The sequence below is a fragment of the Equus przewalskii genome, chromosome 15 (assembly GCF_037783145.1).
Source record: "Equus przewalskii isolate Varuska chromosome 15, EquPr2, whole genome shotgun sequence".
Taxonomy (NCBI): Eukaryota; Metazoa; Chordata; class Mammalia; order Perissodactyla; family Equidae; genus Equus; species Equus przewalskii.
The window spans coordinates 39,338,585-39,359,977 of record NC_091845.1 but is presented as its reverse complement, the minus strand read 5'-3'; the positions used below and the strand labels follow the sequence as shown (position 1 = coordinate 39,359,977).

The window sequence follows — 21,393 nt, the reverse complement described above, 5'->3', positions numbered from 1 at the left end:
GACCAGCTTCCTTCCCCATGCTTCTCTGACATGATGTGGACCCTAGGAGCCCTGCTCCAGAGTGTAGCCATGTTTCCCCTATAAAGTGCCCAGCAAGGGACAAGATTTGGTTCTGCTGGCACATCCTTTGGTTTGTTCACGTTTGATTGTGCATCCTGTCCGTAACTCTCTTCTTTCTCATTGCCTATCTCTAGAGACAAGCAGAGTTTTCAGAAATGAAGTCCAACCTAAAGCACCTTGAAGTTTTAGTTGCCCAGCAGAACAAGGACTTCCAACAGCTGTGTGAGCAGCTAGGCCAGCTGAATGTGCCCAGCATCCTAGCAGAGCTGAAGAGATTGATCTCAGTCCCTCAGGTACCCAGGCATGTGAAAGACAGCACTTCCCAGACCTCACCACCTCTGGCCCAGAGCCTCAATTTCACCAGGCAGGACAAATATGCCTCTGAGGAACCAATTTTGTGGCAGGCTCAGGCCCTCCCTGCTGCACGGATTCTCAATAGGGGCTCCTTGCAGCCTGGGGAGTTTGGTGTCTGGGGTGAGAGAGCAAAGAATGATACCCTCCAAAAAGAGGCTGCGCTGCTGGCAGTTGGAACCGGCAAAAGAAACAGGCCAGTAAAGGACAAGGCAGTGCAAACTAACTGCAAGAATTTGGCTATTACAAAAACAGGCTCTGAGAACCACAGTTTGGACATTCAGGGCCACAAGGTTCCTGGTGATAGGGACCTGGTTTCCCCAGGAGCCTCGCAGCTTATATCCCTGGACTTAAACAACTTTGCAACCAGCATTAAGAACACCTGCCAAGAACTGCAAGCCAAAGGCTTGTTTTCGTGTGACCCTTGTGAACAACAGTTGGTGACTGAACAGAAAGGCAGAGCTGTAGAAAGAGTGGCCAAAGGCAAGAAGCAGCAGCCCAGGAAAGTCCAAAGAGGTAGGCTCCTGGCCAGGAAACAAGAACAAACCCCAAGCAAAACCTGTGCTTTCAGTTCTAAATATCCTCAACCTCCAGTTTCTGGCCCACAAAGGCTTCCCGTGGAGCAGCAGGAACCGCTTGATCAGCCCCTGCACCTGAGGAGACCCAGGAGCCCCACAAAGCCAGTCTGCCCTGCTCTGGGAGGAACAGTCATGCCCAGTAAGACAGTGAGGGCAGCACAAGGGAACCTCTTGCAGTTCAGCAGGCACTCTTCCCAAGACAACAGCCTGCTTTCTAACAGTTCCCAGGGAGACCACCGCATGAGCTGGTTCAGTGACCTCAACCTTGGAAGTTCAGAGCCCCCTCTGTGCAAGGAGCCAGGGAAGAATACGCTTTATGATCTGGGTTTTGATAGCAGCGATGATGACTTCTGACCAGCCTGCAATGACTTCTGTTGATGGTTTATTGGTCTCAGCCAGAAGACAAATTATAGAACACTTGGGCTGGCAAATAGCAGAAAGTCCCTGAATCCTTCTTGGGACCCTCAGGGTCAGAGGCCCTGGTAGGGAGGTCAGTGCAGGTGGGTGGAGCAGATTTGGCATTCTGGGTACTGGGTACTGCCCATGACAGGACATAACGGACAAGTGCATCCTTATTTATTGGAATGAAATGTGTGAAGACGCTGGTGATGAGAGCTGGGGCAGCAGCCTGGGTGTGGAGCATCAGGAGGAGGGTGCTGTGTTTGGTTAAAGGAGAGCTGGCTTCCATATGGAATACTGAGTAGCAGAAGGGTTTTCACAAAACTGTTGCTGTGGCAGCATGACTCCTAAACACAACATTTTTGATTTTCAAAATATTCCCTACACATGACTAATACCTTTCCAGGTTTCAGGATTTTTTTTCCTTATTATTTTTATTCAGTTTTGCTGCCAGAGTGTTTCTATTTTTTGGTCAGTGGACATGTTACAGGACACACTAAGTCAGTCTTCTTGTGAACAGAAAAATAGTGTTAAAGCAACCAATTAAAGAGAGGTAACATGCACCAAACAAATGCCCAGAGCACTACTGTTCACAAGCCACACAATTCCACTCTTCTTTCTGGCTATTTTTCCCCCATCCTGTTTTTCAACCACTTTTTTAAAGCTAATGAGAGCATCTGTAGGCCCTATGTTATTTCTGAAGAGGGCAATGGTCTTATATGAGACTTTGGCTTTCCATTTATATCTTTCCATTTATATAAAAATCTGAAGATTTTTTTTAACTTTTTTTTTTTTGAGGAAGATTAGCCCTGAGCTAACATCTGCTGCCAATCCTCCTCTTTTTGCTGAGGAAGACTGGCCCTGAGCTAACATCCGTGCCCATCTTCCTCTACTTTATATATGGGACGCCTGCCACAGCATGGCTTGATGAGCAGTGCCATGTCCACACCCAGGATCCAAACTGGTGAACCCTGGGCCACCGAAGTGGAACATGCGAACTTAACCGCTGTGCCACCGGGCTGGCCCCTTGCTGAAGTTTTTGAATTTTTGCAACACATCTATATTTCTTTTGTAATACAAAATAATCAAAAAATAAAGATAAAACTTTTAAAAACATACATTTTTTTCTTTCATTAAGTTTATTGAACTGATCTCCCGTCAGTTTACTTAAGGAAATCAAATAGATAAGATGCATACCATGTTTTTATTCCCCAGGCTTCTCACAAGATGATTTTGAATAAACACCACCCTACGCAAACTTGTTTTTCTTTTTCTTTATTCTATGACAGTAAAAATTCTCATGAGATGGACAGTTTCCAGAATTTCCCCATTTTCAAACCAGTACAGTAAATGACATTGGGGCCTCTGAGTGAAAGCAATGGTTGATTTCTTATTTTTATTTTATTTTCAGGGGTGTGTATCCCACCAAAGCCTGGGGGAGTTTAATTTGCCTGGGACACCTTTGGCAAGGGTACCAGGCACCAGCCTAAGCTCTCACTCTCATTTCCAGACTAAGGGCCTCCTGTGACCTGTAGCTGGGAGCCACAGGGAATGGCAGCAGCTTTCTCTGAGGCCAAGGACAAGTACACACTTGGGCTCTGCCTCAGGCTGCCCTGGCCTCTTCTCTCCCTGTGGGCCTCACTGGATGTCTGTACACCCAGCCTTCACTGCCTTGCCTCCTGGTGTTCTCTGCTTGTGCAAGGAAGGCACAGGAGGAAGGAGCCCAGCCATGCAAAAGGTTCCTTTCAGCCCTTCCCATACTGACTACAAGTAGCTGTCGAGAGGTTAGAATAAGGCTTGTAGACGAGAGGAGTCTGTATCTGGAAATCTTTTACTACCCTAAGTTGAAAAGTTTAATAATTTTAATTCAAAGTTGAGACCCTGTTGAGAGAACTCCATTAGTATTTATGACTGTGGCCTTCTCATTGAAGGGTCTGTTCGACTTTGGAATGCCAAAGCAGGACCCTCTGTTCTTCTGTGAGTTATGAAATCCTGTATTTCTTTAGAAGTATTTCATTTTGTGTAATGAAGTCAAAGGTCAGAGTGACTCAGTGTTCCATGAACTGGGTGTTTTTGTAGAATGAGCAGTAAATTTATCTCCTAACCAGGCTGGGTTAATTAAAATTACACTGCCTGTCTCTGGCAATCATCAGGAAAGGATATTCTGTTTCTTATTTTATTCCTAAGGCTTTTAATTTTTTATTATTTTTTTAACTACTGTGTTCCTGCCAGATTTGATGAGCGTGACATAGCCCAGGCACATCCCTGGAGTGTGCAATGTTTTTGGCTCTTCAGATGCTGATAGAGATGTGGCTACACAGGGTGGATGTGGGAGGTTTATTGGCCTAGGGCCCAGAGAACCACCTAGGGGCTCCTCCCTCTGATACAATTCCAGCTGTCTGAGGATGGAAATCAGGTCAGCTGCAGCACCTAATTGTCCTGACATTCGAGTATCAGTTTGTCACCTATAGAGGCCTTTTCCTGACCTCTCCTCTTCTGAAGGAACTCTCCCTACTCACTGTCCATCCCCTTACCCTATTTTTTCTCATACAACTCCATCTGAAATGATGTACTAATGCATATACTTGTGTTTTACCAGCCTTGCCATGTGGAATATAAACTCCAGAAGCAAGAGCAGCATCTGCCTTGTCCCTGCTGTATCCTCAGCACCCAAGAGAGTGTCTGACACTCTAGTAGACACTTGATAAATACTTATTGAGGGCAGAGATTGCTTGCTTTTCATTCAAACAGCTCCTTGCAGCCCTGTCCTGAAAGTCTGGTCTCTCTAGCATTCCTTTACAACTTCTCTTTTTCATGTTTTGTCTCAGAAGCTGCAAAGGGCTCCTGATGTGGGGTCTCCTGCAAGATGCCCACTTCTCTCTCCCAGGCCAGCTCCCAGCAACCCCTCTCCACTCAAAGTGCCCAGAAAACAGCAGCCTTTCTGCCCTCAAAAAGATAGTTACTTCCTGTAAGGGTTGAGCAGGTTTGAAAATTTTTTCAAGCCAGGCCTTAGGCCAAAACTCTTCATTAAATCAGGCATTTTCCAGCTGGCCTAGCACAGAGAGGCCTTTCCCACTACAGCTGGGACCCATTGTCAAGTAGATTTCCTGAGTAAAACTTTGTTCCTTCTATAAATATTTAGCTGGAACGTAAAATTAAATTAATGTTCTCCCACATACTCCAGGGAGAAAGTAAATTGCCAGAGCCTCAGATAGACTCAGGATGAGAACCTTTTCAGTAATTGTCTACAATCAGGTACAGTGGCCTCCTTTGTTGGTATGCCTCATTCACTGGTCTTCACAGGCATGTTAAACGTCTTGTGCCTCAGTTAGAGGAGGTACCACTCTGGTCCCAGGTGAGCCCTGGCCTGGCCATTCAGGAGGAGGGAGATTGGCCTGAATTAGGCTTCTTTTGCAAATCCTTTTCACCAGTTTCTTTGAACATTAGCAGTTTACAACTTCTCCAGTGGCAGGATGGTGCTGCTGCCCTATTGGCACATTCCTGGGTGTAAAGGTGAGGAGCACAGGCTCCTGGGTTGTCTGTCTCCTTCTTCCTGATCCCCTTGGAGTCTTCTCTGGGATTGGAAGTGGAGGATCCAGGAGAATGCCAAGGGGCCAGGGCAGGTAGGTCAGAAGGTGGCTTCCCTCTTCCCCTAGTGAGGGGAACAAGAGGCAGGGGAAGGGGAACCCTGAGAGCCAGAGATGAGAAGCTGGGCCTTAGTGCCCTATTGTGCTGGCTGGAGTCATACGGGGCAGAGGCATACTAACCAGAAGTGCCCCAAGAGTGCACCTGGCAAGAGTTCAGACTCTTGTCTAGACCCGTGTGGCTAGATAGCCATACCCAGGAATGTGGGGAACACTGCAACTGTGGACAGAGCTGAAGGCAGGATTACCATTCCCAACCCATGGCCAACTTCGAATTGTCCTTTTGATAGGATTGTTGCTCTGATCTCAGGCCTCGCCTGTGGCTCTCTAGTCCTTGCTGGATCTTCACTCAGCCATTCACTCATCTCCTTTTTCCGGTCCCTTCTTCCTCAGTCTTCCCCTCCAGCCCCAATCCTCTCTCCAAGGAGCTTCTACAGATGAACTTCTGCCTTAAGTATTGTTACAAAGTCAGCCTACCAGTCTGTATACATAGCTGGTTCCTAGGGCTCTGGCACTGACACCAGAGGGATGCAGCCAGGGGACCTAGAAATCTCTCCTTATGGGGCTGCACGGCCCAACTTCGCACATGCCTTGTGCAAGGGCTTGAATTTGCAGTTTGCGCCTAGCAGGTTCCAAAGCTCCTATTTATTCTTGAAGCTGTCTTGTTTCTATTTTGATTCTGCTAATCCAAACTGCAGTTTGGTGTTTCCACGGAAACAATTCAGTGATTGTTTGGCTTGCCAAGATGAACTGCGGGGGAGAGAACAGAATGACGTAAAACATTTTTAGTTTCTCAAATATGACTATCCATGTCTCCCCGAGAAGTCTCTGGTTCCAGCTCCCTGCAAACCTGAGGAAGTTTTATTAAAATAAATGTTCTAGGCTCCTGTTCTCCCTCCAGCTAAATCCCTGGAGACCCACTGGCCAAACCCCCCGCTCACATCTGCCTGAAGCAGAGGACAAAGGTGGGAAGGTCTCCTTGGGGCACCTCAGGGAGCCAGGGATGTAGAGACAGGAGTAGATGTCACCAGGGAAATGACCGTATGGCCATCTCTGCTAATCCGGGACTGGCATGCCAGAGGCTCAGGGCTCACCCACTTTACTGAACAGTTGTGTTTCTACAGTGAGAAAAATTCCTCATCCAAGGATTCCAGGGGGCTGGCCCAGTGGCGCAGCAGTTAAGTGTGCACGTTCCGCTACGGCAGCCCGGGGTTTGCTGGTTCAGATACCGGGTGCAGACATGGCACCGCTTGGCACGCCATGCTGTGGTAGGCGTCCCACATAGAAAGTATAGGAAGATGGGCACAGACGTTAGCTCAGGGCCAGTCTTCTTCAGCAAAAAGAGGAGGATTGGCAGCAGTTAGCTCAGGGCTAATCTTCCTCCACAAAAAAAAAAAGGATTCCAGGGTGAGTTATCCCTTTGGTAAATCTGAATTTTCACATAAAGACTTTGCTAAAACAGATATACATGTCTGTCTGGCCTGGGAGAGCCTGAACCCTCTCTCCCACCTCACCCCTACCCCATGCTGCGCCCTCTTTCCCAAGGGCCACAGTCTCCATCCCAGGCAGAAAAAAATCCTCTTCTTTGTCTTGTAGGATTATGGCTAGAAGCCCAAATCCACTCCCTCTGCAAAGCCCCTCAGGGGAGCATGAACGGAGTTCTACGAAACAGCTCTGTGAGACAGTAGAGTTTCTAGCCCCTGAGCGCTCTCAGGGAATGGTGCCTCCCTTGTCAGGATCCTGCTGAGTTCTCCCACTGAGGGCCCTGAGCTCTGCCCCAGTTCCTGGAAAGTGTGAAGGTCACCTCTGGGCAGGTGCCCGGTGAGGGATGCCTGTGGCTTGTTGGTGGAGATGAGTCTTAACAAAACAACTTTAATTTTGTCTTTCTACAGAATTGATACATACCCATTACAGATAAATTAGAAAATACAGAAAAGAAAAAAAAAGACTAAAACTCCACCTCGTCTTCACCATAACAATTTTCTGCACTTGTGTGTTCATACACACATTTTTACAAATTTGGGATCAACTGCATTTTTAAAAAATAAATAAATTTCAAATTTTGGAATAATTTTATATTTACAGGAAAGTTGCAAAGATAGTTTGTATATACCTTTCACCCAGCTTCCCCGAATGTTAACATCTTACATAACTGTGGCATATTTGTCAAAACTAAGAAACTAACATAAATACATTGATATTAACTAAACTCTAGCCTTTATTTAGATTTCACCAGTTTTTCCATTAATGTCCTTTTTCTGTTCCAGGATGCAATCCAGGATACCACACTGTGTTTAGTTATTTTTTCTCTTTAGTCTCCACTGGTCTGTGACAGTTTTTGAGTCTTTCCTCATTTTCCATGACCTTGACAGTCTTGAGTACTGGCCAGGGATCCTGTAGAATGTCCCTCAATCTGAGTTTGTCTGACATCTGTCTCATGACTGGCCTGGGGATGGGGGTTTTTGGTAAAAACACCACAGAGGTGGAGCGCCCTTCTCATCGCCTCTTATCAGGGGTGACAACCACATGCCATCATGGTGGTATTCACCATCACTTGGTTAAGTGGAGTCTGCCAGTCTTCTCCACGTAAATCTACTATTTGTCCCTTTTCCTACTCTATTCCTTGGAAGCAAGTCACTAAGTCTAGCTCACCCTTGAGTGGTGGTGATGGATAGAGGCTAGGGGCACAGGGATTCAGCTCCACCTCCTCTACGAGAGAGTACCCACATCAACACACAATATTTGGAATGCACTGTTTTGAGACCTGTTTTTTTGGATATCAAGTAGTCTGACATCTCTCCATCCAGACAGCCCATCCTCCACCTGAGCAGGGCAGGTGAAGATGCTGTGAGCATTTCTTTTCATTTGCTCCTGTCCTTCCTGCTCAGGGAGAAGAAACTGGTCCCCAACTCCACAGGCTATGAGGACTTACTGGGATGCCACCACCTGCAGGGACTGAGTGTTGGGTGGCCCAGGAGGAGCCTCTGGTTAGTCTTGTCGTACCCTCTGCCCCAGGCAGGGCAGTGGAAGTGGCTGCGCCTACAGGGGAGGCCCATCCCACAAAGCTGTGGGGCTAATTCTCAGGGCGTGGGCAAGTGCCTGGCCTTGTTTCACTAAGGAGTGTGTTTGCAGTCTCCACCTGCTAGCCCAGAGGAACTGCCAGACCTGTGGTGAAGGGGTGTCACTGGCTCTGCAGCCTGCCCTATGCTGAGGTCACTAGCCTAAAAGACAGCCTGGCAGGGGGCCTCCTCCACCACTGCGCCTTCCTCCCCAGGTTTTTGGTGTGTTTGGGCTTTAGGTCTTACAAACAGCCCCTGTGCCAGCCTCCCCAGCCCCATCCTCCCCTATGAGCCCAGGAGGCGGGTACTTCCCTGAGACTCAGTTTCTGGGAGGCATCAAACCTTGCCTAACAGCTTATTAGGTATTCTAAAAGAACATCATGGTTTTGAGAGACTTGTCCAAATATTTTCTGACGATGCCCCTTCTTTCCAGGGGTGGGGCTGAAGCTAGCCCTGTCAAGCTTTTGCTGCCATGCTGACCTCAGGAGGGCAGTGGCCTGGCCCCTCCTTCACTCCCTGCCCATCTTGCCCCAGCAGGATTACTGCCCTGGGAACCACCTGTGGCCTCCAGGGTCTCTGGGCCTGGGGTGGGATGGATGAGGCTCAGGCATGAAGGTGGGGACAGGCAGGACCTGTGCTTACCCTTCCCTCCCCAACCCCCCTTAATGAGGCCCAGGCGTCTGATGTGGGGTAGGTGATGGAAGGCCTCATGGGAATGTGCTGTCAGGAGGGGACCAGGGATGTTGCCAGCCCCTGTGACACAACCAGGAGACTTCTGCAGAGGCCTTTGAGCCAGGCAGGGGCAGGAATGGGGGGACTGAGGGAGATTGGTCTGGAAATGAGGAGGGCATGGGGCCCATGTAGGGAACAGGCAGCCCTCTAAGCAAAGTTTACAAGGAGAACAAAGTATGCAAGCGTGGCAGAGGGCCTGGGGCCAAGGTCCATTTTGATCCTAGTTCGTACGTGCAGGCTGAGCTGGCTGGGGATGGGCTGGTCCCCGGAGGTACACAAAGCCCACCCCTGGTTGTGGCCCTAGTACTCTTTCAGGGGCTCATGGAAAAGAACACCAAGAGACAGAGCAGAGACCCACAACCTGCACCTGCCTTGGCTACTGGGTATATTGAACATAGATCAAAAAAACACATTCAAGATGTGAAGAAAAGTAAAAAAAAACTACAGTAAGAAACATTTCAAACCAACAGTATAAAAAAACTGGGCTCTCAGCTCAAAAAAGGACACAACTGGAAGTTAAGTGGGGTGTAGTAATTCAGATTCTGCTAACCGTTTAAAAACTATGGCAGCTGATGATGACTGTGACTGCTTCTGTACAGACGCCTTAACATCAGCCTCCTGCTGCAAAGAATCAAAGCCAAGGTCAACTGCCCTTACTCAATTTGGTATTTAAAAGAGGTCATCAAGTTGTAGTCCTCTTCCATGTCCAGAACAGTCTCAACGATATTGTGATCATCAAAAGCCTGCTTGAGGCTGCCAGGGTCAGCATCCGAGGCCTTCTGAGGGCTCTCGTCCACAAGCAGAGCCCAGGCTTCCTCCTTGAAGGGCGAATCCTCACAGTGACCACACACACGGTTCAACTCATTTTCAAATTCTAGTTTTCCAGCCAATTCTTCAATAGTTCGGATACTTGTATGGTCTTAAAAATAAGAACATTCAGCATTACAATTCCAGTGAGAGGTTTCTGAAGACATTTCAGGCATGAGTTAAAACCTATAAACGGGCAGCCACTATTCTAGGATTGTGCAAAGCTGGGCATTCCTGCCTCAGGGCAGATAGTGAGAACCAAATGTTAAAGTGGGCTTGCTGCCCTCCTTTCTGGCTCCAGCATTTATCGAGCCCCAACTAGTTGGCAGTTCCCAAGGAAGGTGTGAGTGGGAGGATACATGCTTGTCCTGGATCTCAGGGAACTCCCTGACCTGCAGGCATGGCATAGTGCGAAAAAAATTGAATCTTTAGGGTAATCAAAATGCTGCCCGATGGTAGCAAGGGCCATAGAAGATGGTGAGCAGAGGCAGTAATGACTTCAGTTCACCTGCTGGGGCTCATGGAGGAGACTCAGTCCACTAAAATAGTGGGTTGGCAGGGGTCTTGCTTTGTGGCCTAGGGAGAGTACCTCCCTTCACCAGGCCTCCCTTTTATCCCTCATAACCTGGAGGCCCTTCCAGAGCCAGCAGCTTCAGGCAGCCGCCAAGGCTATGTATCCCTTTTCTAGGAACTTTATCCATTGTGTAGTGAGTCTTTTAAAAACAGGCACACGTAGTTCATACACACAATATACACATGGGTGCACAGAAAAAAATGTCTGACATGATGTACAGCACTATGTTCACAGCTGCTTTCTCTGGGGGGTAGAATAAGGGGGCTTTTGGTTTCTGACTTTTCTTCTATTCTTGTACTACCCATCTCAGTTGGACTACTTTTCCCATTTTTGCCTATGTCCTGTCTCCTTCAGGTCTAAGCTCAACCACCAAGTCCTGTGGGGCCACCGTCCCATGCTTCCAGGGATTCACTGTAACCAGACATCTGTGAAATTATCTGATTGATGTGTGACTCCACCAGGCTATCAGCTCTATCAGGGCTCTATACACAGAGCCTGCTGTGAACAAAACAAATCTACCAAGTAAATGGATGAGAAATAAGAAATACAAAATAAGAGAGCGGTTTCTTTACATGACATGTGCTGACTCAGGGGCCTGCGTGAAGCACCTATCCTCCCTCTGTACTCACCGATCATATCAAGCAGATCCTTTGTGACCTCTTGGCTAGAATTGCTGAGTGGCATGTTTGAGTCAACCTTCAAATCTTTCTCCATATCTTCCCTGAAGCTCCGGGGTGAAAAGAAAAAGGTAGGGAATTAGATCCTCTTTCAAGAAAATATTGGGGGTGGGGTACTCAGTGTTAGATAATCTTAAAGATAAGAGTTTACTGGTAACCTTAGATTGTCATTTACGCTGTGATTGGAGGACAACTGGAAACTGCTAAATCAGTGAAATTGACTAATAGCATCATCATAATGACTCATGAGCATCACAGATTACGCATCAATGTCTATGAATACCAGGATAAATATTTGAAGAATTGAACCAGTTAAATGGCCTCTTCATTCTCTGCCTACAGGGCAGCCCAGGTGGCAGGACCTTGAAGTTTTATCTCACATGGTCATCTTTGCTCCAAATCAAGGTGCCTAGGACCAGGCAGTTTGAAGCTACCTGGGAGAAGATAAAGTCTGGGGGAGGTCTTAACCAGGGGATAGTCTAAGAAGGTCTGGGGTGGAGGAGGGGAGCAGAAGCAAAGATGAAGCCAGAAAGTAGGACCCAGTCATCCATTTAGCTTCTCCTTAATGTGGGCAAAGGACACTGGAATTAAGATTTTTGTTTCTGTAGCATAAAAAATAAGGTGACTTTAAAAATCAGGTTAGGGCCGGCTGGGTGGCACAGTGGTTAAGTTCGCACATTTCACTTGGCGGCCCGGGGTTTGCCAGTTCGGATCCCAGGTGCGGACACGGCACCACTTGGCAAGCCATGCCGTGGTGGGCGTCCTGCGTATAAAGTGGAGGAAGATGGGCATGGATGTTAGCTCAGGGCCAGTCTTCCTCAGCAAAATGGAGGATTGGCAGTAGTTAGCTCAGGGCTAATCTTACTCAAAAAAGAAAAAAAACCATCAGGTTAACATTTACTATCCCTTTGGGTATTGCAAAGTGGTTTCCATGACTGGTTTGACATCCAGGACCCCTTGCCCCTTCAACCCATACACACAGACACACGTTTTCTGGGTCAAATTCTTAAGAATGTCTGTGAACTTCCCAAATATAGTCATAGAGCTCCCAGGGGGAGGTAAGAGCAGTGTTATGGACTCAATGTAGGATCTTCAACAATTTTTTCAGAAATGAGATCCCCCTAATTGTAGCTATTAAACTATCAAATTGGAATCACCTTATACTGTCTTTTCTCCAGTTCTCCCCATCTCCTGTCGCTCTCCAAAACTGTCTTTCGGGTGCCAAAATGGAGGAATGCAACAATACGTTTTCCTTGCTGGTCAGAGGTTTTCTTTTGGGGCATAAATCCTGTGGCTGTGCATTCATTGGGGCATGGTTTGGGGCAAAGGCAGGGCTCTCATTCTCTGGAGCACACAGGACAGGAGCAAAGGGAGCAGCAGGAGAGCAGGCTGCAAGCGGCTGCCTCCTGCAGAGAAGCCGGTGCACGGGGAGGTGGAAGGAAAGCGGCGCTGTGTCCAGCTCCAGCCTCGGCTGGCCTGAGCACTCCTGGGAATGACTGACTCCTTCAAAGGCCCGGTCAATGGCTGCGGTCAGCTCCTTTCTGCATCTTCTCAGTTTTTCAGACATTTCTCCTAAAAGCGACCATGTCCTTATTATGTAATACATTGGAAATGCAGCGGGCAAAACGAGAATGTTACAGATGAGGTTGTAAACCACCCCGAATGAGGTATTTGCCATTATTTCCTTGTGCTTGATCCACGCTAACGGCCAGAGAGCAGGGGAACCCACACTCTGTCCACCCCTTGTAGGCGGGTGTGGCCTGTGGTTCTCCAAGAACTGGCGACCAGGCAGTAGCCCCAGGGACGCCCAGCCCCGCCTCCCCCTGCCGCCCGCTGCCGCCGCCGGACGTTCATCCCTCAGCCCCTTCGGCTCTCAGGACCTGAGCCCACCCCACCCGCACCCTGCAGCCAGCCCTCGGACAGGAGGTCGGCAGCCGCGTCCTCACCGAGCAGCTTGACCACGCCGCCGCCCCGGCCAACGGTCACCACACGCGCCCCGAATGATCGATCGCGCGTGCCCAAGACCAGCGGCCCCAACCCCCACGGCTCAGGTTAAAGGTCAGACAAAAAAGCCCGGACGGCCATCTGCTTTAAACCTACACGCCAGCAGCCCGGAGGGGAAGCAAGGGCCCCGCAGGCGCAGGCGGAGGGAGGCGGCTGAGAACGCGAGATCGGGCCTACGCGGATAGGGGTGGGGTGGGGGTGACCTGCGAGGCCTCGGCAGGGTGAGGAGGCCAGACACGTTGAGAGCTCCGAGTTGAGAGCTCCGTCTGAGTGGAGGGGCGGGAATCTCACTTCTTACGAAAAGTTGGCAGGAACGGGAACCCTTTCCAGGCCTGACAACTCCCAGAAAGGTTCCAGTTCTCAAGCCAACGTGGAGAGAAAGGACTGGACTGGACACAGTAACCAGCAGTTTTGTGCATCAACTTCTTTTAAGTGATATCTAATTAAAGTTTCACACCGTATCCATCCGTCTCAATTCAACAAGGATGGTGGGGGACACAGAACTGCTAGGTTCCACAATAGACTGAGAGACAGGAGACCCCAACACCAAATATCTTCATTTCATTAGGGGTAATAAAGCTGGAAATTCCAAGATGACACAAAAGGAAACAGAAATGGGCTTCAGTGGCTAATTTTGAGGGAATTATAAACCCATCTCAGTGCACAGCAAAGGAGAAGGGGACATCAAGTTTACTTGAGGCTTGGTTTACTATAGGCAGACTACTGCGGTGACCAGTAATCGGCACCAGAATCAGAAATCCAGACTCAGGGCAGCCTGCAGCAGGTCTTCCTGGCCGCCCCATACTCAATTACAGTGTGCTCCTCTCCATTCTCTGGAATCCATCAGACACACTCTATTTTGTGCCCTGCCCCACCCCCCACTTTGCAACTCCACAGGTCTTAGAGAAATTTCTCACCACCTGTGTAAAAAAGAAAATAATTCAGCCTCTTGACATAACCCTTCTGAGCAAATAAGGTCTTTTTTTTCCTTCTGATAAAAGAAGGGAATTTCCTCATCTTGTTTTTAGACCGAACACTAGTAGTCTTCAGAGTATCAGATATTCTCCTGGGGGATTACACTGGTGCTGTGGGGTGGCAAAGTTGCTGAGGCAGCATCAGTTGGTGTCCATGCTGCAAGCCTCATCATCCCCCACGCCCTGCTGTGAGCTGCTTGGTCTCATCCCTCCATCAGAGGATCCAGGAAAACTGATGAGTGAAGGTGTCTTACAAAACTCATCGTCTCGACGCTGGTAAAACAGCACGTAAGCTGCTTTTGTCTAAAACACAAGAGGGGAAAAAGTCTCTTCACTGGTTGGAAAAATCACTCATTCCCCCAAACTTTTCTCTCACTGTTCAAAACACACCACTCTCAGGGATCTGCCATCTTGCCCTGCGCATGCACACACAGAGGCGACCATGAAGGCCCTTCCACATGAGGCTAGCTTTGGCTGACCCTGCCCAGGAAGTGGGGAAAGGCAGGCGTCCTGTGACAGAACCCTGAGGAGAGATGAGCATCTCATTGAGGAAGGATCCCAGAAGGAATGGCAGCCAACTCTTTCTCTACCACACCCAGCTCCCACTGTCACATCAAGATGACTAAATAACCAACTAGCCCAGGAGACTCTTCCCAGCTTTAATCCATAAAGGTAAGAGGAGAAACCAGGTATCAGGGCCTACTCACCACTATCTGCTCCTCAGAAGCCAGGGACACGTTGCTATCATCAAAGTAATACCATTTCCCGTTCAGTTTGTTCTTCGCATATGCAGTGTCTGCCAGGTCAACAAAGAAAATACTCTAGCAGTCACCAGAAAAATAATCCGGCTAGTTTATTAGGCTTGCACCAAACAACAACAAAACTCCAAAAAAGTGAAACAAAGACCCTGAAATTAAAAGTAATTTACAGCTTGTGTTGTAACAACCAAAAGATAACTCATCTTTTTAAAAAATCTGTTTCTTCTCAAAAAGCCTCTAAAAGGTTAAAATGGAGCCGTCAGGGACCAAGGCTTTAAACTGTAATTTGGGGAGACTAATCCAAAAAATAGAGAAATCCAATGTTAATCTTCAAGATGGCTATGAGCAATAATCCAGAGCCAGGGGACCCATAAAATGAGCTGCTACTTTAAGATTTAAGCAAAACACCTTCCTTGAAAACAACATGCCTAGTCAAACTCCCCCACTTTGTCCAGGCAGATGGCTACTACTGCCTCTTACTGCCTCTGCAGCCCACGGAGCAATCCCAGTGAGCGACACATTGGCCATTTGGGTTTGTGGAGCTGGGATGTGGACAAGAAGACTTAAATTTACCTTGCTCTAAAACTCAGTCAAGAGTCTGTGGCTGAGCAACAATTTCTCACAATGGTCCAAGCATTTCCCATAGCCAACACTTCCTGTCTCGATTTTACACTCTTTCCAAGCAGGATGTGTTTACAACAGCAATCCCAGCAGCAATGCCCAATTCCTGCTCCACTCAGACTCCAAGAAACGACAGAATCTAATGGAGATCTGGTTTCTACTCTCAACCCGCTGTCTGACTTTGGGCAAGCTGTTTAATCACTCCTCACTGTAGTGCTTACTGCACAAAGTGGTGGTTGAAGAACACAGGAGACGGTGACAGGGAAGATGCTGAGGGCCTGTGTCCACCGTCTGTGCTTGGCATAACAGCTGCACTGGTGGCTCAAAATCTTGGAGTTCCACCTGTGGATGCAATGTGGACCTTCATACAACCAGCCTAATCTCATGGATAAGAAAACTGAAGCCTTTGGAGGCTAAGAAACTGCCCACGTGGTACATTTATATGCTAAAATAGCAGTTTAAAAATGAATATGTTTGAGTAGTATGCGTGAACACAGATATCAAAATTTATTTTGGGAGAAAAGAGTTGCAGAAAACTAAGTGCTGCAGAATATGATGTAACCAGAAATCGCTAACAGCCACCCCAGTACAGCCCCAATTTTTAAGTAGGAACAATTTTTATTGTAGCCTCTCCTACAACTAGATGTAGCCAGGCGACCAAGTTATAGCCAATAAGATGTATGTAGAGGAGTTGAGGGAGACTTCTGAGAAGTCTGCTTAAAAGGGAACATCATGCCCTTTTTCCCCCTTATTCTTTTTTTCTTTTTTGGAAGATTAGCCCTCAGCTAACATCTGCTGCCAATCCTCCTCTTTTTGCTGAGGAAGACTGGCCCTGAGCTAACATCCGTACCCATCTTCCTCTACTTTATATGTGGGACGCCTACCACAGCATGGCTTGCTGAGCGGTGCCATGTCTGCACCCGGTATCCGAACCAGCGAACACCAGGCCACCAAAGCGGAATGTGCACACTTAACCACTGCGCCACCAGGCCAGCCCCATTCCCCCTTATTCTGATGGCCTGAAATGCAGACATGAGGACTGGAGACTGAGCAGCCATCTGGAGCCAGGAGGTAAGAATGGAGGCACAGGAGAGCAGACTGTTAGGCCAACAGAAAAAGCTTACCAGTATAAAGGAGAAGATTGGGGTTTAGGGCAATTCCGTAATCCATTGAGTGCAAATGGAACTGACACCTGCCATGGTGTCATCTCTTGGGGTCCTAATACTGGGTGCAGTGGCAGCTGGCATGGTGCAGAGACAGCAGAGGAGATATGAGGAAACCCAGCTCCTCACTTCAACATCACTAACCCTTCCCATAAACAAGTAACAAAATGTACTATGTCTTTTCATTATAAAAGTAAACCTACACATTATAGAAATTTTGGAAAATAAAGTAGAACAAACAGAAAAAAGTAAAATGAACATTTTGGTGTCTCCTCCTAGGCTTTTCACTTTCAGTTTCTTTGCTTCTGTTTTACTGTAGTTGTGACACTATCTTCTGTGATGATGCAACTCCGTGTCACTGTTTTCGCTTAACATATCATGGACATGTCCCCTGCGTTATTAGTAATTTTATTTTGCAATGACTGTGTCCTCTTCTATCAAGTAGATGGACAGTAGAGCCAACTATTGATCACCAATGCTGTTACTAATTTTTCACTGTTATAAATAGGTGAATATTTTTGTGCATAAAACTTTCCTTAGGGTAGATTCCCAGAGGTGGGATTACTAGATTAAAGAATACAAAAACCAAAAAAAGAGTGGAGCAGCAGCAGCAGGGAAAAAGCCTGAAACCTGAGGAGTTACGTAAGTAGAGTGCTTTGAGCAACGCCTGGCACATTGGGAGAGGCTCGTGAGACAACTGGCAGAGGGCATTTCAACGTCTCAGAAGGAAGCAGATGCCAATACTTACAGTGGCCAACTCCCATGGCTCCATAATGATTGGACACGGCAATGAGGTCATACACATAAGGCCTTGCTGACAGGTCACAGACAAACTCGGACATGTTCAGACCTCTGAGCACAAACACAAAAATAGCCCTTAAATACATTAAACTCAGAGAAAGAAGACAGAGTAACCCAGAAACCCCTTTTATGCAACAGGCCAGAACAAGAGAGGCACTCAAATACCAACTGCTGAAGGAATGAATGAACAGACCATGACAGAAGGGGCCCTAGGGTCTTGTTCTGACCACTGACATGTTCAGACTAGAAAAGAGGAGAAGCCTCCTGGGTAACTCCAACTCCAGACCAAACAGCGAGGAAGGGCTCTGAGCACAGAGAAGAGGTCTGCAGCAACTGCGGAGAAATGGCTGTCACATTCAAAATTACAATTACTACCTAAAAACTTAAGCTAAACACCAAAATAGGCCCAGAAAGCTTCTTCCCCCTAATGCTTTATTCTGAAAATTTCAAACACACAGAAAAGTTAAAAGAATTTTACAACAAATACCTATATGCCCATCACGTAGATTCTCCCATTGACATGTCTATACTTCACGTATCTGTCCACCCATCTTTTACTTCATGTAAAATATCCACCCATATTTTAAAATCTGCATTTTGTGGAGGAACTCCTATCTTGTTGACTTACTTTCCTGTGTCAGTTACACTCTGTACCTTGGGACCTGAGAGGATATGAGTAGACAGCCAGCCTTAGGTCCCTACTCCAGGGACAGGGCGGTGGTGAATCTGCACCCCCATCTGAGGCCCCCAATAATCCAATTCTCCCCAGCAGATTACTCTCTGGTTGCCTTGTCCCTCTGTTAATAAGAAGCAGCACTGCGCTTGTGCTGTCCTGCTGAGCCCAGGCTCCCTGGGACCAATGACAGGGTGGGAAAACCTGCTCACTCAGGTGGCACGGGGGACTCAAGAGGGGAACCAGCAGTGGCAGAGATGACCAGCATCACCCTGAGCCTGAGGAAGGGCTTCTATTGGAGAGTCTTTTCCCCAAAGGTGGGAGGATGGGGAGGTGAAGTGAGCCAAAGTCTAACCTCCCAGAGCCCAACAATACTCATCCTAATGCAGGAAAGTCTCTGGTAGCAAAACCCTCAGCCAATCAGTGCCCAGATTTCCTGCCTGTTTAATTTTCCTAATAACAGTGCAGCCCAGGAACCCACCTGACTGGGAATTCCACAACTGTGTCGAGCTTATCCCTCCAGTATCTATTGTAGGAGAAACGTTTGAGGTGGACCACCAGGATCTTTGGCAAAGACCATAAGTCAAACTTCTTTGTGGCCTGTTGATGCTTCTTACAGTTGGGACAGTACCTGAAGAAAAAAGAGAAACCATCACTTAGAGGGGAGGGAGGAGCCAGTGCCACGTGGCACTCAAGCCTGGAGGCACAGCCGTAATCCCACAACACCCTTTCTTGTATTCAGCAGGACTGTTTCAGGGCAAGGAGGTCTCTAAGCCCCCTTCCAAAACAGGGTGACGGCTTTCTTAGTCTGAAAAACACAATTCACACAGAAAGACCTGTGTTGTAGGGTCGGCCATGTCAAAAAGTGACAAGTCCAAATACAAAAGGTTTTGTGTACACAGATGGCCCCAGCAGATCTCAGAGTCCCAGGGTACATGGTGGCTTGTCCAGAGTGGAGAGCTACATACCAAGGGTCATGCTCCCCAAGGGTCTCCATGGTGGTGAAGAGCTCAATGCAGTCTCTCAGAGCCACTGCCATCTTTTTCTTCTTCTGAGGCTGCAACATGCTTACGTGCTTCTCATAGGCCTGTGAGGAACAAAGTGCTGAGTTCTGTTCGGGAAACAAGATCTTACCACATCGAGCTATGACCTCACGAGCTCTCATGCCTGGAATATAATGTACTTTTTGGAGCCTCGAAACATAATGACAAAATCTTTAAGTGCTTTTCATTCTCAGTCTGAAATATAACTTGTTAAATTGCTGTGGAACTGGTGAGAGGGACCCTAAGACACATCCAGAGCAGAAACCAGCACACACCACTGACCAAGAATCCCAAGTGACCTACCTCAGATTCTTGCTCATCATAATAAAGGCTCCGGGTCTCACTGTCCCAGTCGATGGCCAGTGTGGATCGAGCTGTGGAGGAGCACCAAAGTGTCACTCACTACTGAATGGCCAGCAATGGGAGAGGCTTTCAGGTGACAGGAGTGAGAAGGACCACGCTCAGGCTGCACCATTGACACCTGCTCACCCATCACCAGCCACCGCCAAGAGCAGTGCTCTGCCTTAAGCCAGTCAACTCTGAACCCCTGAACCCCCAAATCCTTTGGCGAAGATTTCCTCAATGCTACAGATAAGCTCCAAAAGTACTATTTAAAAATTCTGAAAGGTCATAGGTCAAGATGGAGTAAGAGTAACCAGATTTACCCTCCCTCCTTAAACCACAAGAAAACCTGACGAAATAACTGTTTTCAGACAATGGCTATTAGGCAGAGCAAGAGTAAGACCGTGAGAAAAAGAAAAGAAACAAAGCAATGCCTACATTGCCCCACTTACTGACGGGAGGCATTTTTCAGGCCTTTCCAGCATCAGAGAAAGGGAGAAGGAGATGGGAAGACCGATTGAGGAGTCAAAGACTCCTAGAATATTTGGCAAGAATTTTCAAGGCGTTGTACTAAAGAGGACGAAGCCACATGGAGAGGAGGGAGCTGCAGTGAGATGGAGAGAGAGATGGATGTGGAGATCCAAGAATATCTCAATAAAGCTGTTATTAAAAAAAATTTTTTTAAAGAGGTATAACCAAAAAAAGCAAGAAAGCTAGCTAGCTAGCTAGCTAGCGGACATCTAGCTAATTTCTTCTCCAGTGAAGGAAGCTAAAAGACCCAGGAGACACTTTTGCAGCTCCCCTCCTGATCCTGTGCAGGCATCCTCCCCGTTCACTTGTGCTTCTCACACACACATGACACACCCCATGTGGATGCTTCTTCCTGTCTGTATAGCAGTTCCATTATAAGCTCCAGGTAACAGCCTACAAAATCCATGATCATCCTCTAGATGGGTCACATTTCATGAGTATTCTCATGGAACAAAAGAAATATGCATTTATTCTCAAAAGTGAAATGAGTTTGGGGAAATGCTGTTATCCAGGAGGGCCACAAGAAGTGTTATCAACCTGGAGCAAAGGTCCTGAAGGGTGGTAGGAGTGGAGGGAGAGATTGCTTCCTTCTGAAGTCATCAAGGACTAGAGAGAAAAGCCTGACAAGGAGGCCAGGAGTGGGCAGAAGGGAGGGGAGTGGTGATCATGTATCTAAAACAGTCTTTAGGGAGCTTCAAAGCAAGGATCACAAAAGTGTCCCTGAGCTACACGGAGATGATGAAAGCCCAACATAGTAAGCATTCAGTGCAAGTATTTTCAAATAGATCCCAAGCCCCCCAAAAGTCCAGTCTGAAATGTCAGAAAAAGCACTTACAGTTGAGTTTAAGTAGTTTTCCGTCAGCTGCAAGGGAATTTATGTCAGCTGTTCCATAGGAGTTCACAAGGCTGAAGGTAAAAAGCCTTTTCGGACAGGGCTGGCCTTTGATCTTTTGAGTGGTCTCACTATGTTCACTTCCCAGCTCATCCTCCCCACTGCCTTCTGTTTCTGAAAGGTGCTCTTTGCCTTCTTCCTGATGCTCCATTTCCTCTTCATCGTCTCCTAGCACACAAATGAAAAATAATGTGTATATAATTTACCACCATTTCAATGTTAAAAATTTTATTTCATACCTAACTGTGGTGTTTCCTTCCAGATTTTGTCCTGTGTATATGGAACTACATCCACCCCTTTGCATTTACAAGGCACTTGAATTCACGTGACCCTCATCACAACTCAGTAAGACAGGCAGAGTGGGCACTGCTCTTCTGTGACGAGGAAGCGGAGGCCCAGGGAGGTTCAACAAGTTACCCGAAGGTAGAAAGCGAGTCAAGCAGTCCTGCTGGTTCTAAATTTGGGCTCCTCATGACTTGATACTTTACTGGAGGCATTTTCCAGGCCTTTCCAGCATCAGAGAAAGGGGTAAGGAGATGGGAAGACTGATTGAGGACTCAACGACTCCTAGAATCTTTGAAATTTCACAAGATTGTAACCTATCATTAACTCAATAAAAATTAAAAAAAAAATAAACTATTTCCTCTTCAGAAATGTATTTTTAATTCTCTGATTTTAAAGCATATTGGTTTTCAGCAAGAGATTTCATT

At 47.4% G+C, this 21,393-nt stretch overlaps 3 protein-coding genes across 33 annotated transcripts in view; 1 reads left to right on the top strand and 2 right to left on the bottom strand.

The window, feature by feature from the left end:
• The window catches only part of IHO1 (interactor of HORMAD1 1), a 39,067-nt gene extending 35,819 nt beyond the window's left edge, over positions 1–3,248 (top strand). For all 8 annotated transcript variants that reach the window (XM_070575319.1, XM_070575314.1, XM_070575318.1 and 5 more), the window contains one exon: positions 195–3,248. In XM_070575319.1, the coding sequence (XP_070431420.1) occupies positions 195–1,343 (1,149 nt within the window). In that variant the 3' untranslated portion in view covers positions 1,344–3,248. The remainder of the gene's footprint in view (positions 1–194) is intronic.
• Positions 2,648–13,046, bottom strand: C15H3orf62 (chromosome 15 C3orf62 homolog). 9 transcript variants are annotated; one of them, XR_011526990.1, is made up of 5 exons: positions 12,828–13,046; positions 12,039–12,453; positions 10,834–10,925; positions 9,374–9,742; positions 2,648–5,782 (listed from the first exon to the last, which is right to left on the bottom strand). XR_011526990.1 is itself a non-coding variant. In XM_070575322.1 (5 exons), the coding sequence occupies exons 2-5, from the start codon at positions 12,446–12,448 to the stop codon at positions 5,701–5,703; spliced, it is 852 nt and encodes a 283-aa protein (XP_070431423.1). In that variant the 5' UTR covers positions 12,449–12,453; positions 12,828–12,952; the 3' UTR covers positions 2,648–5,700. The 9 variants fall into 9 exon arrangements, 5 of the variants coding, with proteins under 5 accessions (XP_070431423.1, XP_070431424.1, XP_008522194.1 ...); XR_011526989.1 differs by having other exon boundaries at positions 10,834–10,931; positions 12,828–12,952; XM_070575322.1 differs by having other exon boundaries at positions 9,481–9,742; positions 10,834–10,931; positions 12,828–12,952.
• Positions 13,047–13,294: 248 nt separating this feature from the next.
• The window catches only part of USP4 (ubiquitin specific peptidase 4), a 42,757-nt gene continuing 34,658 nt past the window's right edge, over positions 13,295–21,393 (bottom strand). For 9 of the 16 annotated variants that reach the window (XR_011526982.1, XR_011526987.1, XR_011526984.1 and 6 more), the window contains 7 exons: positions 20,627–20,851; positions 19,222–19,292; positions 18,844–18,962; positions 18,357–18,506; positions 17,150–17,253; positions 14,567–14,655; positions 13,295–14,162 (listed from right to left, as the gene is read on the bottom strand). Coding sequence is in view for 8 of the 16 variants with exons in the window: in XM_008523963.2 (XP_008522185.1) it covers positions 14,001–14,162; positions 14,567–14,655; positions 17,150–17,253; positions 18,357–18,506; positions 18,844–18,962; positions 19,222–19,292; positions 20,627–20,851 (920 nt within the window). In the remaining 8 variants the exon portion in view is untranslated. Of the gene's footprint in view, positions 14,163–14,566; positions 14,767–17,149; positions 17,254–18,356; positions 18,507–18,843; positions 18,963–19,221; positions 19,293–20,626; positions 20,852–21,393 lie in introns of those variants that run through there. The other 7 variants (XR_011526980.1, XR_011526981.1, XM_070575306.1 and 4 more) reach the window with 5 other exon arrangements.